This window comes from Tursiops truncatus, chromosome 2 (assembly GCF_011762595.2).
Source record: "Tursiops truncatus isolate mTurTru1 chromosome 2, mTurTru1.mat.Y, whole genome shotgun sequence".
Taxonomy (NCBI): domain Eukaryota; kingdom Metazoa; phylum Chordata; class Mammalia; order Artiodactyla; family Delphinidae; genus Tursiops; species Tursiops truncatus.
The window spans coordinates 2,167,951-2,182,769 of record NC_047035.1 but is presented as its reverse complement, the minus strand read 5'-3'; the positions used below and the strand labels follow the sequence as shown (position 1 = coordinate 2,182,769).

The 14,819-nt window shown below is 51.4% G+C and overlaps 1 protein-coding gene across 8 annotated transcripts in view; it reads left to right on the top strand.

Moving 5' to 3' along the window:
* The window catches only part of COA8 (cytochrome c oxidase assembly factor 8), a 42,470-nt gene extending 30,637 nt beyond the window's left edge, over nt 1-11,833 (top strand). For 3 of the 8 annotated variants that reach the window (XR_004524984.2, XR_012329240.1, XM_019951806.3), the window contains 2 exons: nt 2,585-2,675; nt 5,559-5,962. Coding sequence is in view for 3 of the 8 variants with exons in the window: in XM_019951806.3 (XP_019807365.1) it covers nt 2,585-2,675; nt 5,559-5,664 (197 nt within the window). In the remaining 5 variants the exon portion in view is untranslated. The other 5 variants (XR_012329242.1, XM_019951810.3, XR_012329241.1 and 2 more) reach the window with 3 other exon arrangements.
* The last annotated feature ends 2,986 nt before the right edge of the window (nt 11,834-14,819 follow it).

Below are 14,819 nucleotides of genomic sequence, written 5' to 3'. Positions count from 1 at the left end.
CTGTACCATCCCGAGTCACAGGGGCCCTACTGCCCGCTTGGCAGGCTGTGGTTCCTGTCCTGTGTGGCCTTTCAAGTCTAGTGAGAGTGTGGAGGGCAGGGGCAGCCCTGAGGGTGGGCGTCACGGTTGGCATCTCCTACCACAGAGGCTACCAGGTCAGTCCGTGTGTGTCGCCAGTCCCCACCAGCACCTAGTGTGTTACCGGGTTCAGTGTGTGCGCACTGATGCGGAGTGGCATGGTTAGGCTGCTGTCTGCCCCGGGCTGCGTTCTACTTAGGAACGTCGTTTTCCTTATGCTGATATACTGGTAGCTCACAGTCTCCACCCAGAAACTTCAGAAAGCATTGGCCTGTGTGTGCTGAAACACATCCCACACCTATGTATATATCAATTGTGAAGAAAACTAGTTACACTGTAACCATTAGGGTCCAATGGTAGAGGAAGGTATTTTTCCCCCTTAAATCTCTTTTTCTTTACTGAGATATAATTCACGTACCGTAAAATTCACACTTTTTTTTTTTTTTTGCGGTACGCGGGCCTCTCACTGTTGTGGCCTCTCCCGTCGCGGAGCACAGGCTCCGGACGCGCAGGCTCAGCGGCCACGGCTCACGGACCTAGCCGCTCCGCGGCATGTGGGATCTTCCTGGACCGGGGCATGAACCCGCATACCCTGCATTGGCAGGTGGACTCTCAACAACTGCACCACCAGGGAAGCCCCAAAATTCACACTTTTATTATTTTTTTTGCGGTATGCGGGCCTCTCACTGTTGTGGCCTCTCCCGTTGCGGAGCACAGGCTCCGGATGCGCAGGCTCAGCGGCCATGGCTCATGGGCCCAGCCGCTCTGCGGCATGTGCGAGCTTCCCAGACCAGGGCACGAACCCGTGTCCCCTGCTTGGCAGGGGGACTCTCAACCACTGCACCACGAGGGAAGCCCATTATTTACCATTTTTATATCTCCTTTGGAGAAATGTTTATTCAAATCCTTTAAAATTGGGTTATTTTAAAGGATTTAATCGGGTTATTTCTCTTTTTATCGTTGAGTTGTAAGAGGTCTTTACATACTCCGGATATTAGACCGGTACTAGAAGGATGATTTGCAAATATTTTCTCCCATTCTATAGGTTGTCTTTTCACTTTTTCACTAGTGCTCTTTGAAGCACAAAAAGTTTAAATTTTGATGAAATCTGGACTTTCCTCGTGGTGCAGTGGTTAAGAATCTGCCTGCCAACCCAGAGGACATGGGTTCAATCCCTGGTCCAGGAAGATCCCACATGCCACGGAGCAACTAAGCCTGTGGGCCACAACTACTGAGCCCATGTGCCACAACTACTGAAGCCTGTGCGCCTAGAGCCTGTGCTCTGCAACAAGAGAAGCCAGTGCAATGAGAAGCCCACGCACCACAACAAAGAGTAGCCCCCACTCGCCATAACTAGAGAAAGCCTGTGCGCAGCAGTGAAGACCCAACACAGCCAAAAATAAATAAATAAAATAGATAAAATTTAAAAAAAATTTTTTGGGATGAATCCAATTTATCTATTTTTTTCTTTGTTTGCCTGTGCTTTAGGTGCCATATCTAAAATGCATTGCTTGATTCAAGGTGATGAAGATTTGCACGTGTTTTCTTCCAAGAATTGTATAGTTTTATCTCTTACATTTAGGTCTTTAGATTATTTTTGTTTATGGTGTGAGATGGGATTCAGCTGGTTTTTTTTTTTTACATGTAGATATCCAGTTGTCCTAAGCATCGTTTGTTGAAAAGACTGTTTGTCCCCATTGAGTTGTCTTGGTACCCTTGTCGAAAATCACTTGCCCATAAATGTTTGGGTTTAGCTTTGTTCTATTGATCTGTAAGCCTGTTCTTCTGCTGGTATCACACTGTCTTGATTACTGTAGCTTTGTAGTAAGTTTTGAATATAAGAAGTGTGAATCCTCCAACTCTGATTTCCTTTTCCAAGGTTGCTTTGGCTACTGGGTTTCCTTGCATTTTTATATAAATTTTAGGATCCACTTACCAATTTCTTTTTTGTTTGTTTTTTGGGTTTTTTTGGCCGCACCATGCAGCTTGTGGATATTAGTTCCCCAACCAGGGATTGAACCTGGGCCTTCGGCAATGAGAGCACAGAGTCCTAACCACTGGACCACCAGGGAATTCCCTGTCAGTTTCTGGGGGGGGAAAAAAAAAAGCCAGCTGGGGTTTTGGTAGGGTTTGTGTTGAATCTATATGTCATTATGGGAGAGTGTTGCCACCTTAATGGTATTAGGTCTTTGAAACCGTGAACATGGGATGTCTTTCCATTTATTTAGGTCCTTCACTTCTATGTTTTGTAGTTTTTAGTGTGTAAGTCTTATACTTCCTGTCTTAAATTTATCCTGTCTTTCATTCTTTTTGATGCTGTTGTAAATGAAATTGTTTTCTTAATTTTGTTTTCAGATTGTTTATTGCAAGTGTATAGAAATACAGTTGATATTTGTATATTGATCTTGTATCCTGCAACCCTGCTGAACTCATTTGTTAACTCTAATAATTGTTTGGAGAACCCTTCCCCTTAAGTCTTAATGTTTAAGTTGAAATTAATTTTCAGGTAAAAAAGCAACATTGAATGCAGAAGAAATGGCTGACTTTTACAAGGAATTTTTAAGTAAAAATTTTCAGAAGCACATGTATTACAACAGGTGGGTGTCTACATTTTTCCTGAAAGTTTGAATATCACAACCATATTGTCTATCTGAATTTAACATTTGTGTTTATATTAAAGGTAGAAGTTGCTATCAGCTTAGTGTTTGCACTTTTAAATAAAAATGACAGCTTCAAGTTACTTGCATGGCAGCCCTAAAGCAGCTTGCACCCCTAGTGCCTAGACAGTGGGTTCACAGCACTTCTCGCTGAAAGGAGCCTGGACTCCATGGAGAAGCACAGTCTGAGGCAGGAGCAGCACGAGAGGAGTCGAGACATCTTGTGTTTGAAAGAGAGGAAGCTCGGAGCCCAGTGGGGTCGTGTGAGAACAGCACAGAAGGCGACTCGCGGGGCTCCCGTAGGCCAGAGGCGAAGCCATTGCAGCCACACAAAGAAAATGATGACGGCTGTGGATTAAAAATCTATCAAATACACTAACATCTTTGCGATCATAATGACACTGAGTGGCTCACAGGCACCGCGGGGTATTGCTAGGCAGCCAACCCATGGTTCTGAAAATCCATTAGTGAAGGAGCGCCTCCAAAGAACAGTCACCTCTCCTGCCTTTCCTGCACCGACTGGATTCCAGGGTAGCCAAACGAAGGAGCATTTTTCTTGGTAGAAGAATGACAGCTGACGCAGGAGTGCTGGAGTTAGATCTGGGCCTGATCACCCCGCAGCTGCTAACCGCTCGGCAGCAGGGCTGATGGGCACTTCATAATGGACGGGTCGGGCTGATCGCACCTGAACCCCTGGTTCCTCTTTGCACTGTGCGGAGTGGGGCAGCGGCCTGCCTGCACTTCTGTGAGGTGTCCTCACCAAACAAGGGGACTGCACTCTGGCAGGCCTCCAGGTCTAATACCAGGTTACAGGAACAAGATAAAAGGGTGTGTTGGGGGGGTGGAGAGAGCAGGTCACAGACTGTGCTTAAATCGTAGCCTGAAGATACAGTCCCAGATGTTGGAAATTCTGCAAGACAGACGATCCGGTTTCAACCAGTAACTAGGATTAAAAAAAAAAAAAGGACAGCTTAAAGTTATTTGCATGGCAGCCCTAAAGCAGCTTGCACCCCTAGTGCGTAGACAGTGGGTTCTACATGGGGGAGCTAATGTTATAGGATAAAAGAGGCTTCATGCAGTGTGCAGACAATCCTAATACGGACAAACCACCTATAAGAAGGTATTTTTGACAATCAGTCAAAGAAAACCAAACAGTGACTGTGTATTAGGTTGTATAGATAAGTTATTGTTCATTTTATCAGATACAATGATGGTATTGTGGTTAGGTGTTTTTAAAAAAGGTTTTGACAATACATAGTGATGTGTATTCCTAGGTGTGACGACAGGACGTGGCGTTTGAGTTTTGCTGTGACGTTCATAGGGCAATGGCCACGCCGGATGGGCGGGTGGGGCAGGGTCTAGACAGTGGGGTGATCGTCGAGTCTGGAGGAGCTCTTGAGTGACAGTCTGGCATAAAGCCCAGTCCTGCAGCGTCCAGAGTCTGTTGCTAATGCTGTCATGTGTCACTCTGAACTAGCTGAGTTATTCAGTCAAGCCAGTATTAGTTAGATTTCCCTGGACCTTTGATTTCTGGCGTGGACACGGCATGTTTGCATCTTGCTTCCCCTCCGGTAAGCTTGATGTTTTCCGTGTGGCACTCAGAGTAGAGAGAGGGTCGGACAGCGGTGGAGCCTGCGCGCTCCCCCTCTGTGCCCGCACCACCTCCTGCCCCTGCTTTCCTTACGGAAGTGGGGACAGCTTAGTTTGTCTTTTCCACTCTCCCAGTTCAGGTTGTCTGTATCGGTGGAGTGGAATCTGGCTTTTCCCTAGTAACCTAAGAACTTTAATCTCGGTGGGATACCAGGTTTCTTTTTTCTGGAAGCCTTTTTTATTTATTTAGGGCATTGCTTCCCATTTATAGCATCATTGAAGTGGATAGAAACGTAAGGATCGTTCTCGTGTGGAGAGGGGTTTTCTGTCCAGCTGTGCAAAGGCTCCAGGAAACGGGCATTTTTGCCTCTTGCTACTGCTTCACTCAAGCCCTTGGTTATTCTCCATTCTTCTATGCTGAGATCCAGTCAGCCGTTTGAGTCCAGTCTGGAATAGCAGTTCCATGTCCCTCATTAGCTCATTTGGACCCAAAGCACTGGCACTTGCTGGCATTTCAGCTTCCAAGGGCTCAGCACTGAGAGTCTGGAATGTGTGCTTTCCGTTGTGGAAACTTGCCAAGTTTTGCCCATTCAGCTGCTGACAATGTGGTGAATTTGCAAGTTCTGACATGTTCTGTAGAGTAATTCACAGGCAAGTGAGCCTATGACAGCGTGTAACTCCATCCCAGTATTTGTATGAGAAGTTCTGGAATATCCCTTTCGAGACACAAGTTACCCAAAAGTTCAGATCATCAAGAAAAAGAAGATATGAAACTTGATGATGTTGGCACCTGCGATAAGTTAGCTTCTCAAGATGGAGTGCTTTTGTCATGTGCTTCTTCTGCAATTAAGGTGCCAAAGCCTGGAGGGTCCCCACTGAGTTCTTGCAGAGCCCCCAGTCCTTCTCTGAGAGGTTATGCCCCCATCGCTCTACAGTTGTGTCTCCGAGAGAATGCCGCTGGGCTCTGGGGGCCCCAAGGCTTCCGAGAGCTCTTTCTGTGTCTTCTAGCAAAAACTGAGGAAGGCTGCAGCAGCCTCCAGGAGTGGGAAAAGCGGGTCGGGGTGCCCTGGGCACATCAGCCTGATGAAAATCCGGGTGGAAGGCAGGCAGGCTTTTACGGGCAGTCTAGCTTTAAAGAGGGCGGGGAATGGCAGAGATGGTGGGGAAGGGTGGAAGAGGAGACAGTCGGATGCCTGAGCGTGGGTCACGTGTGCTTGTGCTGTTCTTCTTCAGGGACTGGTACAAGCGTAATTTTGCCATCACCTTCTTCATGGGAAAAGTGGCCCTGGAGAGGATTTGGAACAAGCTTAGACTGAAACGAAAGAAGACCAGCAATTAGGAGCCCACCCTGACCCACCCGCCCAGCGTCTAAGTTTCCACGAGAAGCAGCTGCTTACAGGAGCTCGTTTTACGAGGGCTCTAAGAGCTGTGTGTGCAGGGCAGGCTGGGAGGACGCGGGTCCTGGTGCGCTGTGGCCCACGTGGCTCCGTCCTGACTGTGGATTCCAAGCTGGCTCTTGGTCATGGAAGTGATGTTAAATAAAACCCAAGCACTGTGCGCCTGTTTTCTGTGTTTTTGAATTATACCAGTTTGAAAGAGAACAATATAAAGATATTAATAAAATTTCACTTGAAAAATTTGACTCTACTGATAGGAATGTTTTGGAGTGTTACCACAGCCTCACCTGACCAGTGAGCCCTGGTTATTGGAGGGCCCCGGGTCCAGGCCCTGATGAAGCGCAGCTGTCCTGGGAGGCGTCCGGACACAGACCCGGAAGCAGGTGCGGCTCCTCCAACAGGCCCCAGGGGACTTCTCTCCATTTATTCCAGGGAGGCAGAGCCTGTTTCCAAGGTTTTCCGGGACAGCTTGCTGTGGCTCGTGTCCCTCTGCTTCAATTCTTATAAAATCAGCATTGTTTGAAATAGGATTACGTGGTTGTAAAATGATGAGGCTCACTTTGTACTGTGTCCTGGAGCCGTGGCGGGGAAGGGGTGGGGGGACCTGCCTCAGCAGCGGGGAAGTGGCCTTCAGAGTCAGGGCACAAGGTGTCCTCTGAGGACAGATGAGACATCTGGATTTTACCAAAAGCCACTTGGCAAGCAGTTTTTATTCCAAAACGGGATGTGACAGTAGAGTCGAAAGGCTGGATTTTTTCAGTGGCTTATAATCTGCTGCCCCCGAAGATGATTTCCAAGGAGAAATTCCAGAGACCAGAGGAAGCACATCATCCCACCCCCACCCCACCCCAGGCCCTTAAGGGCCACGCGGATGGACGAGGGTGATGCTGAAGAGGAAAGCCGAGCGCTGGGCGCCACTGAGCGCCGTGGTTCCTGGCGAACCCTGTGCGGTCCATCAGCTCCGTGGGCTGTTAACCCAGGTGTCCATGGAGGTCCCCAGGGAGTGGAGTGCATGCACCAAGCAGCGTGGGACACGAGGCTTCACAGAAATAACCCCATCTCACGCGTCACGCCACTGCCTCTGCTAAACACAACCTGTCACCAGCACATGTGACACTGTTTGCATCTGCAAAGGAATGCCAGCAGAGTTAGGGGACCAAGTTGGGCCCCGGTTCCATATGAGTGAGCCCGGAGGCATGAACTGTTCTCTAGCTTTTAATTCTTTTTTTTTTTAAATTAATTATTTTATTTTTGGCTGCATCGGGTCTTAGATGCGGCACATGTTGTGGCATGCGGGTTTTCTCTCTCTAGTTATGGCGCATGGGTTCCAGAGCACGTGGGCGCTGTAGTTTGCAACATGCAGGCTCTAGTTGAGGCTCGAGAGCTCAGTTGCCCCACGGCATGTGGGATCTTAGTTCCCAGACCAGGGATCGAACCCACGTTCCCTGCATTGTAAGGAGGATTCTTTACCACTGGATCACCGGGGAAGTCCTTCTAGCTCTTTTTTTTTTAATGTATTTACTTTATTTATTTATTATTTCTGGCTGCATTGGGTCTTCATTGCTGCACGCGGGCTTTCTCTAGTTGCGGTGAGCAGGGGTTACTCTTTTTTGCAGTGTGCGGGCTTCTCATTGCGGTGGCTTCTCTTGTTGTGGAGCATGGGCTCTAGGCACGCAGGCTTCAGTAGTTGTGGCATGTGGGCTCAGTAGTTGTGGCTCCTGGGCTCTAGAGCACAGGCTCAGTTGTTGTGGCTCACAGGCTTAGTTGCTCCGCGGCATGCGGGATCTTCCTGGACCAGGGATCAAGCCTGTGTCCCCTGCGTTGGCAGGCGGATTCTTAACCACTGCACCACCAGGGAAGCCCTCCCTTTTTTAAAAAAAATAAATTTATTTATTTTATTTATTTATTTTTGGCTGCTTTGGGTCTTCGTTGCTGCACGCCGGCTTTCTCTAGTTGCGGCGAGCAGGGCTACTCTTCGTTGCAGTGCGTGGGCTTCTCATTGCGATGGCTTCTCTTGTTGCGGAGCACGGGCTCTAGGTGCGCAGACTTCAGTAACTGCGGCACACGGGCTCAGTAGTTGTGGCTCGTGGGCTCTAGAGTGCAGGCTCAGTAGTTGCTCTGCAGCATGTGGGATCTTCCCAGACCAGGGCTTAAACCTGTGTCCCCTGCACTGGCAGGTGGATTCTTAACCGCCATGCCACCAGGGAAGCCCTCTTTCCCTGTTTAGCCCTAGTAGCATATTGGAAAGTCTGCCTCTGGGAGGTCCAGGGGAGCGTCTTTATGACAGACCTGCACAGAGGAGCCTTCCAGAGCAGACCGGTCTACCCAAGCCCATCTCCTGGCCTCGGCTTCCTTGGCCGCGATGACACCTGACAGAACCCCTGGGCGCATTCCACGTGCCTGTCGCAGATAGTGTCCGGCACTTAACAGGCTCCTCACAAATGGGGAGATTAGTGACTAATAACATTCAAAGGGTCTGGTTCCCAAGCGCCTCAAGGCCTCTGTGGGGGAGGGGTGACTGGAAGCCAGCCCGTCATGAGTGGGAGCTGAGCATCTGCACCAGCGGGAGTTTAAGCAGGATGCCTGTAGGTAGATGTTGGCACACGGGGTCTTCGGGGATTGCCTCTCCCGAATGAGCCCGCTCACCACTCCTGTGGCCGGCAGCCTCACACGGGCTCTGGAGGAAGCATCGCAGCGTCGGCTGCCAAGAAGCTCTGCTGTGTTCTGACCCTCTGTCCCTCCCCCAAGGACGCAGGCTTGGCGGGCCCTTTTCCAGCCAGCCCTTCAGGCCACTTCCACGGCGCAGGGCACACAGCCACGGGGGCGCCTGCACAACAGGCCTCTTCTGCACGTTTGCGAAGACTATTTTACACTACTGATGAGTGGGGAAGTCAGAGAACTCATGGGAAATCGTGTGATAAAGTTTTGTGCGTGTTGATTTTTCTTCCCCTACTAGCATTGCTTTTTTTCTGATTCTGAAAACAGAACAACAGATAAGCATATTCTGTTGACAATTTTTAAGTTAGAAATTTAAGAATGCCTCTGGTTAGAAAGTTGGGACGGTGCAGGGAGGAGCAGACAGCAAAGGAACAGCCTTCCTTTACGGGGAATCAGTTTCCCAAAGGGGAGGCTGTGCGTTCTTGTTCAGCAAGGCCGCCTGACTGGGGGGCCGGTGAGAGCTGGGGTTTTGGCGCCAGCCGTGCTTTCTCCTCCTCTGGGGTGTGGCCAAGCCCACAGGGGAGGCCTCAGTCCTGTTAGATTCCCTCTCAGACTCCATTGCACCCATGTTATTCTTATTTCAAAGTAATTGCCTTTTAACAACTTCCAGGCCTTCTGAATACATGCTCTGGCGCCTCCCTTTCTTCCCAAGGTTTTTGCATCATGGCGTCGCATCTGCCACAGCTGGGAAAGCCCAGCGCTTCCCATGGGCCCCGGGCGTACGCCGCCTGCTCTTGGCCAGCTGCACGCTGCCCACCCATGAAGGCTGTGGGTGAGTGGGAGAGTTCGTTCATCCCACAGATACTGAGTGCCTGTCCGTGCCAGGCACAGGGGCTGTGATGGTGAGGACTTGTTGCTTCCGCTGCAGCGCTTACAGACTAGCAGGATGTAAGGTAGGAGAAAAAATTAGTCACGTGATGAAGAACCCATGAAGAATATTTAATGGAATCACCTGATCTGATTTGCATGTTTATATTCCAGGTTAACCATAGATTTTAATTACATTCCTTTAATTGCAGAAGCATCTCTACTTAAAATGTACTGCAGTTATATCTAAGTGCTAGTTAATTAACATTTTCTTGCTGGTATCACAAAGAAATAGCATCGTAAAGTTGATAGGCAAATTTTATCTTTTTATTTTTTAACTTTCTGTTTTATGTTGGAGTACCGTTGATAAACAACACTGTGTTAGTTTCAAGTGCACGGCAAAGTGGATAGGCAAATGTTAAAACACGGGACTTCAAGTGGGGATGCACAGACAACTGCGCGAGCCCTTCCAGGGCACTGTCCCCTCCACACCTTGCATCTGCTCGCCGAGGAAGGCACCTCCCACTCCCGGTCCGTGTCCTGACGTCAGGGGCCTCAGGCGCAGCCTACCCCCCGATTGGCTGGCAGACTTGCTTGTGTTACAAGACTTGGCTCCCCAGAAAAACCTCCCAGGGGGCCTGCCCCTCAGCTTTGCTCAGGAGACTTGCCCACCTGAACGGAGCTTTGCCGTGTCCATGGCTGGCGAGTGGCCCAGGGCACTGCCCCCCCGTGCCTGCAGGAAAGGAGGGAGGCTGGAGGAGCAGCAAAGGGTTTACAGGCCAGGCCCAGAGAGGGCCTGTCACTCACTTACCTTCCGTGGAAGCAGCCCTTGTACCTGAGCAGAGGCGAGTTGGGTCAGGCTGGGCTGCTGGTGACTCTGGACGTGCCCGCTACCCCTTGCTGGGAGGCGCACCTCTATGGCATCTCTCTTAGGAAGCCTGATCGCTGTGCGGGGTGCCCTCCTCTCGGAGTGGACGAGCCTCACCTCAGAGATACCACAAGGCCCAGAGGCCAAACGGAATGAAGAGTAATTTTGTGTGAGTATGTGTGGTAAAATACACGTAACATTAACCATTTTTTGAGTGAACAGTTCAGTGGCATAAAGTACATTCACGTCACCACCATCCGTCTCCAGGACTTTTCCATCCGAAACTCTGTCTGCATGAAACACTAACTCTCCGCCTCCACCCCCAGCCCCTGGCCCCCAGCAGTCTGTGAGTCTGACTGCCCTGGGGGGCCTCATCCGTATTTGACCTTTTGCGATTGGCTTACTTCCCTTAGCGTGACATCCTTAGGGCTCATCCACGTTGTAGCCAGTGAAGACGGTTTTGTTTGCCATCTCAGCTCTGGCATCTGAGCCCTTGGGCCTCGAATGCACTGTAGACCGAGAATGGTGCGCCCACTAGCAAAGGGCACGTGGTGGCGTTCCGTCTGGGGCCTGTGAAGACAGCAGGGTCCTTGCTCATCATTCATTCATTCACTCACTCAACAAATGCTCAGAAGCACCTGCTGCGCGCCAGGCCCTGCTCTCAGCCCTGGGGCTGGAGCAGCCCGCACGGGCCGCCCTGCCCACCTTGTGGCCCCAGTGCCCTGTGCCCACATGGTGAGGACAGCCACCCTCGTTGCTGGGCAGTGCCCCTGCTCAGACACTCAGCTCACCTCACTGGTCTTCCAGGAAAGTCATTTCTTTCTTTTCGTGCCATTGAAAATGCGTTGATCAATCTTCCAGAAATGTTCAGGCTGCGTTTGGAGCTGCTTGGCTGTTGATTTGCCGTGATGATTCTCTTCACTGAGTCCAAGTCGGTCCTTGAGTGGAAAAAGTACCGGAAGAGCTGCCGGAGGAGGGGATGAGATGGATGGACGAGGTCGGTAGGTGTCTCGAGGTGGTTTCTATCCAGGTAACGGGGGGCTCTAAGCTCCCCCAGGCCCATCCCCCCTTCCCCTCACCCCAGCACACGCACCTGAAGACTTGAGTTTACCGTCCAGATGGATCCACAGTGTGGTGCAGAGTGGGAAGATTAACACAAAGGAAGCCAGAGCTGTGGTGGAGAGGCCCTTGAGAGGCGCTGCTTGCTTGCTTGTTTGTCTCTGTGCACACGCAGGCACACACACCCGGGGTCTGCCAGCCACAGCCAGACGAATGAGCAAACAGCTGTGGGCACTGGCTTGTGAAGATTTGGCCCATCTGCCAGGAAAACAAGTAGGCAAACGAGCTTTTTATTTTAAAAAGAAAGCAGGGACTTCCCTGGTGGAGCAGTGGTGAAGAATCCGCCTGCCAATGCAGGGGACACGGGTTCAAGCCTTGGTCCAGGAAGATCCCACATGCCGCAGAGAAACTTAAGCCCGTGCGCCACAACTATTGAGCCTGCGCTCTAGAACTCTCAAGCCACAACAACTGAGCCCACGTGCCACAACTACTGAAGCCCACGTGCCTGGAGCCCGTGCTCCACAACAAGAGAAGCCACCGCAGTGAGAAGCCTGTGCACCGCAATGAAGTGTAGCCCCCGCTCGCCGCAACTAGAGAAAGCCTGCACATAGCAATGAAGACCCAACACAGCCAAAAGTAAATAAATTATAAAAAAGAAAGCACAGCATCCTAATGTGTCCTTGGTGCCTCCCCAGGCCTGGCCACAGTGGTCATATGTCAAGCATGGCCCTGGCCTGGGGAGCACCCATTCTGGTAGGGATGTAGCAAGACACCTGGCAGGGCCACCGGCACAGACCCAGCTCCCTTGCCATGGCTGGGGGCCTTTTACGTAGAAAGCAAGCCCTCCCGTCAGCCAGGGTCCTGCTGCATCTGGCCACAGACTCCAGAATCAGAACATCTGGTCATGCAGACATGGGGCCCAGAGGTCACCAAGGGACATGACTGCCCGGCCCGGGGAGGTGACCTTCATCCCTGTCGTCGCGCCCCCGCCCCGCCCGGTACTCGCCATGCTGCCTGGTGCAGAGTAGGCCTTGGACACAAGTGTGCTAATGATTGCACTTGTAGCGCCCTGGACCCCTGTACCGAACAATAATAATAACAACAGTAATAGTGAGCAAGGGTTATTGCCTGCCAGGCACGGCTCCTGCAGCATTATTCAGGTGGCTTCCTAGCATCCTCAGAACGGCCCTAGGAGGGTTCTGGGGCCCCTCGGAGCACAGGGACAGGCGGGTCAGGCCAGCACAGGCCCCTGCAATCCAGGGGCAATTTGGAATCAGATCTGCTCTGATTGGCCTGGCTAGGTCCTGGGCCCGCCCCCTGGCCTATCAGATGCTGGCAGGGAGGATGGATGCTGCGGAGCCCATGTTCCCGGGTGTCCTGTTAGGTCAGCAATGCGCGGAGGCTTGCAGTCACTGCTGCAGCGCTGGGGGGTCGTCCGTGAACAAAACTGGCAGAAATCCTAGAGGGGGCAGACATGTATGCAGTAAAGAGTAAATCATAGCAGATGCTCAGTGCTGTGGGAAAATAGCAAGCAGACTAGGGAGTTTGGGAAGGAGCAGATGGCAAGGGCACCTGACCCAGATCTGGGCAAGAGTGACTAAGGCCCTGGGGCTGCAGTGTGCCCGGCAGAGCCAAGAGCAGCAGGACGGCCAGCGTGGTGGCACAGCGGGAACCATGGAGGAGGAGGGTGGGAGGAGATAGGCCAGGGCCTGGCAGGCCACCACACAGACCCTGGCTTTTCCCCTGAGTGCTCCGGGGAGCCACCGAGGACTCTGTGCAAGGGAGGCCATGGCCTCGTCACTCTGCAGGGGGCTACCCCACGTAGGCTACTGCCGGGACTCGGGTGGCTCTGACCAGAGGGGCAGCCAGGAAGGTGGTGAGAAGTGGCCTGTCCAGTACAGGAGCCACTAGCCACGTGTGGCTATTTACATTTCAATAAACATAAAGGGAAGTTAAAAACTCAGTCCCTCTGTTGCACTAGCCCCTGTCAGATGCCCAGTAGCCACGTGTGGCTCGTGGCCACTGTATTGGGCGTCACAGATGTGCAGCATTTCCATTGTCGCAGCAAGTCCTGTCAGTGCTGGCCTGGGAGGTGCCGTAAGGCATGTTCTTCCTTCTTTGGTCCCAGAGGGGAGCTTGGAATGTGTGAGTGTGGGCTGGGCAGCAGGTGGGGCAGGACAGGGCTGAGAACTGAGGAGGGGATGCAAAAGGCTGTGTCCCCAGGAGGACAGGTGGGCCATCCAGGTGAGTCAGTACCTGACTGAGCGGGGAGGGGATCCAGAAGATGCTCCAAGCCAGGCACGGCCACTCCGGCTTTTCCCAGGATGTCTGGCAAGAAGCACTGCAGCCACGGCCACATGGTAGCAAGCACTGGAGATGCGGCCTGTCTGAGCTGAGCGATCTGTAAGCATAAGCTCCACCCCAGGTTCCAAAGACTTAGTGTGAGAAAAGGAATGCAAACTACCTCATCATTTCTTATATAGGTACATGCTGAAATAAAATTTAGATATATTGGGTTCAGTAAGATATATTAAACAGCCTTAAAAAGAAAAGAGGGGCTTCCCTCTGGTGGAGGGAAGTGGGGGCTACTCTTCGTTGCAGTGCGTGGGCTTCTCATTGCAGTGGCTTCTCTTGTTGCAGAGCACGGGCTCTAGGAGCGCGGCCTTCAGTAGTTGTGGCTCGAGGGCTCTAGAGCGCAGGCTCAGTAGTTGTGGCACATGGCCTTAGTTGCTCCGCGGCATGTGGGACCTTCCTGGACCAGGGCTCGAACCCATGTCCCCTGCATTGGCCAGTGGATTCCTATCCACTGTGCCACCAGGGCAGTCCCTGTATATATCTTATTAAAGTAAATTTCCCCTGCTTCTTTTCATCTTTTTTACTGTGGCTACTGGACAACTTTAAGTAACATTGTGGCTCATGTTAGCTTCCTGGTTCTGTGAAGAGCCTGACCGTCCTGGTGGCCCCCCAAAGATGTGTCCACATGCTAACCCTTTGTACCTGGAATTGTGACCTGATTTGGAAGCAGAGGCTTTGCAGAAGTAATTAAGATAAGGATGTCAGGATGAGATCATCCTGGATTTAGGGTGGGCCCTCAATCCCTTGACAAGTGTCCTTAGAAAGGAGAGGGATACTTGAGACAGAGACACCCAAAGGGGAAGGCCACGCACAGACAGACACAAAAGTTGAAGTGATGTGTCTTCAAGCCAAGGACCTCGGGAGACATCAGAGGCTGGAGAGAGGCCTGCGACAGCCTCCAGAGGGAACCAGCCCTGCCCACACCTTGGCTTCCAGTTCCGGCCTCCAGAGAACACACTTCTGTTGTTTTAAGGCCCAGGTTTGTGGTCTCTTGTTCCGGCAGCCATGGGAGTCACACGCTGACGGGCTCCAGACTTAGGGTTAGCGAGGAGAACGGCAGGAGGGACGCATGGCACTTTGGGTGAGATTGGGTCGGTGTGCAGCCCTGGAAGAGGAGAACGAGAGTTATGTCTGATGGATCAGCAGATTCTACAATGAACTGATAGAGTTCTACAATGAAAATTCTACAATGAACCGATAGATGAAAATGTCCAGATAAAAGCCTCTTCCTGAATCTATTCTCCAGAGGCGAGAATGTGGGTAAAGGCTTCGGTCTTACTTACTGCAGCA